The sequence below is a fragment of the Hipposideros armiger genome, unplaced genomic scaffold (assembly GCF_001890085.2).
Source record: "Hipposideros armiger isolate ML-2016 unplaced genomic scaffold, ASM189008v1 scaffold_216, whole genome shotgun sequence".
Lineage (NCBI taxonomy): Eukaryota > Metazoa > Chordata > Mammalia > Chiroptera > Hipposideridae > Hipposideros > Hipposideros armiger.
Window position 1 is genome coordinate 240,414 of NW_017731566.1, and position 2,432 is coordinate 242,845.

The window sequence follows — 2,432 nt, forward strand, 5'->3', positions numbered from 1 at the left end:
AATCGTGAAAAAATAACATTTCCAGATGTAGAGTAGTTGGTATATTTTCTACTTACATTCTATAATGCTGATAAGATATTTAAAATTCAAAAAGTATAGAAGAAATAAGGGCATAGGCACCTTAGGACTTAATCTAATAACCTAAGTATCACATTAGCCCTAAATTTTTGGGAGGCGACGCAAAAGGGTAAGTGGTGGGCATGTAACTTTTGTTGTCTGGAACACATTTGGACTCGGACCTCCCCCTGGGTGTGCAGAAATTCTCCAGGTTCCTTCTCAATGCTCGATCCCAGGAAGCTAACATGCCATTTGCATCTGGATGCTTTTACTATTTGCAAACTTCAGTGAATGAATCTAAGCAATAATAATAATGAAAAAATCATTGTTGATAGAAACACATCCAGAATACAGTGGAACTGAAAGCCAAGAATATCAGATGCACAGTAAATCATGCCTAGCAAGGAGAGCAGGAGGAGTGCTGAAACTGGTGGACCAGCCGACCGAAACCCAGGGGATAGGGTGGGGTCTACTGCAAGCCAGGAGAGAATAAATACATCAGGGGAAAAACTGAGCTCGGAAAACAAGCTGAGCTCCGAGACGCACACCCCGTTGCCACCTCTGCTGTTCCTTCCCTCCCCACATTAGGATGGTCTGGGACAATCTCGGCAGCCACACTGGGACGCAGTGGCCTCCCTGCCCAGAGTCCCTCTTGTTACCCTGATTCAGTACTTTCTCTTTGAAACAGCTCCGTCGCCTCTTCCTTGCTAAATTGAGCAAGTACCTCGAAGGCATAATTTTCAATCCTCGGGTTCCATTAGTACATATTGTAAATTCCGTTTCCACCCCTTGGAGGAGAGACCAATTAAGTTTGAGGACTAGAAATAAAAGGTATTGGCTCAGATGAGCAATTTGTTTTAACATGATTTCCCAACCAAGGTCACATCTACCTCTCCTCTTACCTGTAGCTCAAAGTTGGCTTGATCCAGAAATTTTTTGTTCAGCATATCTGCATACTGATTAATCGCTCGCAGGAAGACTCTGAAAGATCAAGAGAAAATTACATAATTACACATGTAGCCTCTCGCACCTCCGTGGGTTTGGCATTTCAATTAGGTACAACCTGGACTGTCTGGAACGTGAACTCTCCAAGTCCGGCGAAAAGTGCCGCGGTTTGGCCAATGAAAAACCCAGACAATTATATGCAGATGTTCTCCAAATCAGTCAAGGAGATTCGCACAAGCAGAATAAAAGAAACAGACCAAAATAACGGTGTCTGAGAGTAACATATGAAAAGNACGACACTCAAACACCCCCCAGTAGCCACGCCTAACTTTGAAGGGGCCTGGAGAGCAGGTAAATTTGGCCAGATGGAAGCACTCCTGTTGAGCTGGTCCCCAGAAGGTGCCACCTGGAAGTCTCTTGAGCCAAAGCTAGCGGTAAAAACTGGTGTGGCTCTGAGGAGGCGGGCTGCTGGTGCTCAGCTTCCTGGCACCCACTGGGGGCACACACCGTGCCCACACCATTCTGGTTCATTTCCCTTTTCTGAGCAACGGGCACTGTCTACATCGATGGCCAGTAGAATGGGGTCACTCAACTGAGGAAGCTCGAAGGAAAGGTGCCAGGTGAACGCTGACCTTTATTTAGATGGGCACAGATGGAAAAAACCGGAATGTCCTAAAAGCAGCACCGGTAAAAATCTGGGGCTCTGAACTGCCTGAATTAGAATGACTGTGTGACATCGGCCACCTGGCTTGTCCCCGTGGTGCTTCACCTTCCTTATCTGGAAAATAAGGATCGTACGAGACCCTAAGGAATACTTTGGGGTTTCATTTTAATGGTTAGATTATATGTGAGAAAACCCACACAGAGTGCTACAATGTGACTGGGCATAGTACATGCTCAATAAAAGTATGCTGAAGTAATTATTCTCTGGGGATAATGTGCTTTCGATTTGCCTTGCAAGTGAGATACACACTCCCAGAAGATGAGAAAGGCTGACCCGCTGTGCCTTCTGACTTCCTCTGGAATCTCTGACCTCAGTGAGTGAGCAGGGAGTGGAAAGCAGTGGGACAGCCAAGCTCTGGCAGGGGTCTTGCGAAACGACAGACAGGGCCTGATCACTCGGCAATGGGGAGCCATCTGAAAATTCATCTTCAGGACTTACAAGAAGTGAGAAATTAGTGCAACTGAGGCAGAAAGAGAGGAGGCAAGGCCCTCAGGGCACGCAAAGGTTAGAAAGAACTCCGCTGCAAGAGTTCTTTTCTCTCCAGGCAGGGGCTGGGCCTCCTAGGGGCTTCTGACAGGTCTAGCAGGGTGACACAAGGGCCATTTAGCCCTTCAGAGCTCCCAGGGGTACCCTGCAGGGAAGGGGCCCCTACAGTTCACACTCCACCCTGAGGCTTCCAACAAGCCCGGTGCTGCCAAGAGTTTCC

At 47.4% G+C, this 2,432-nt stretch overlaps 1 protein-coding gene across 1 annotated transcript in view; it reads right to left on the minus strand.

Annotated features, from left to right (window-relative positions):
* DOCK1 (dedicator of cytokinesis 1) overlaps positions 1–2,432 on the minus strand; it is a 461,498-nt gene that overhangs the window by 103,876 nt on the left and 355,190 nt on the right. The window contains exon 30 of the mRNA XM_019654186.1: positions 960–1,038. Within this exon, the coding sequence (XP_019509731.1) occupies positions 960–1,038 (79 nt within the window). The remainder of the gene's footprint in view (positions 1–959; positions 1,039–2,432) is intronic.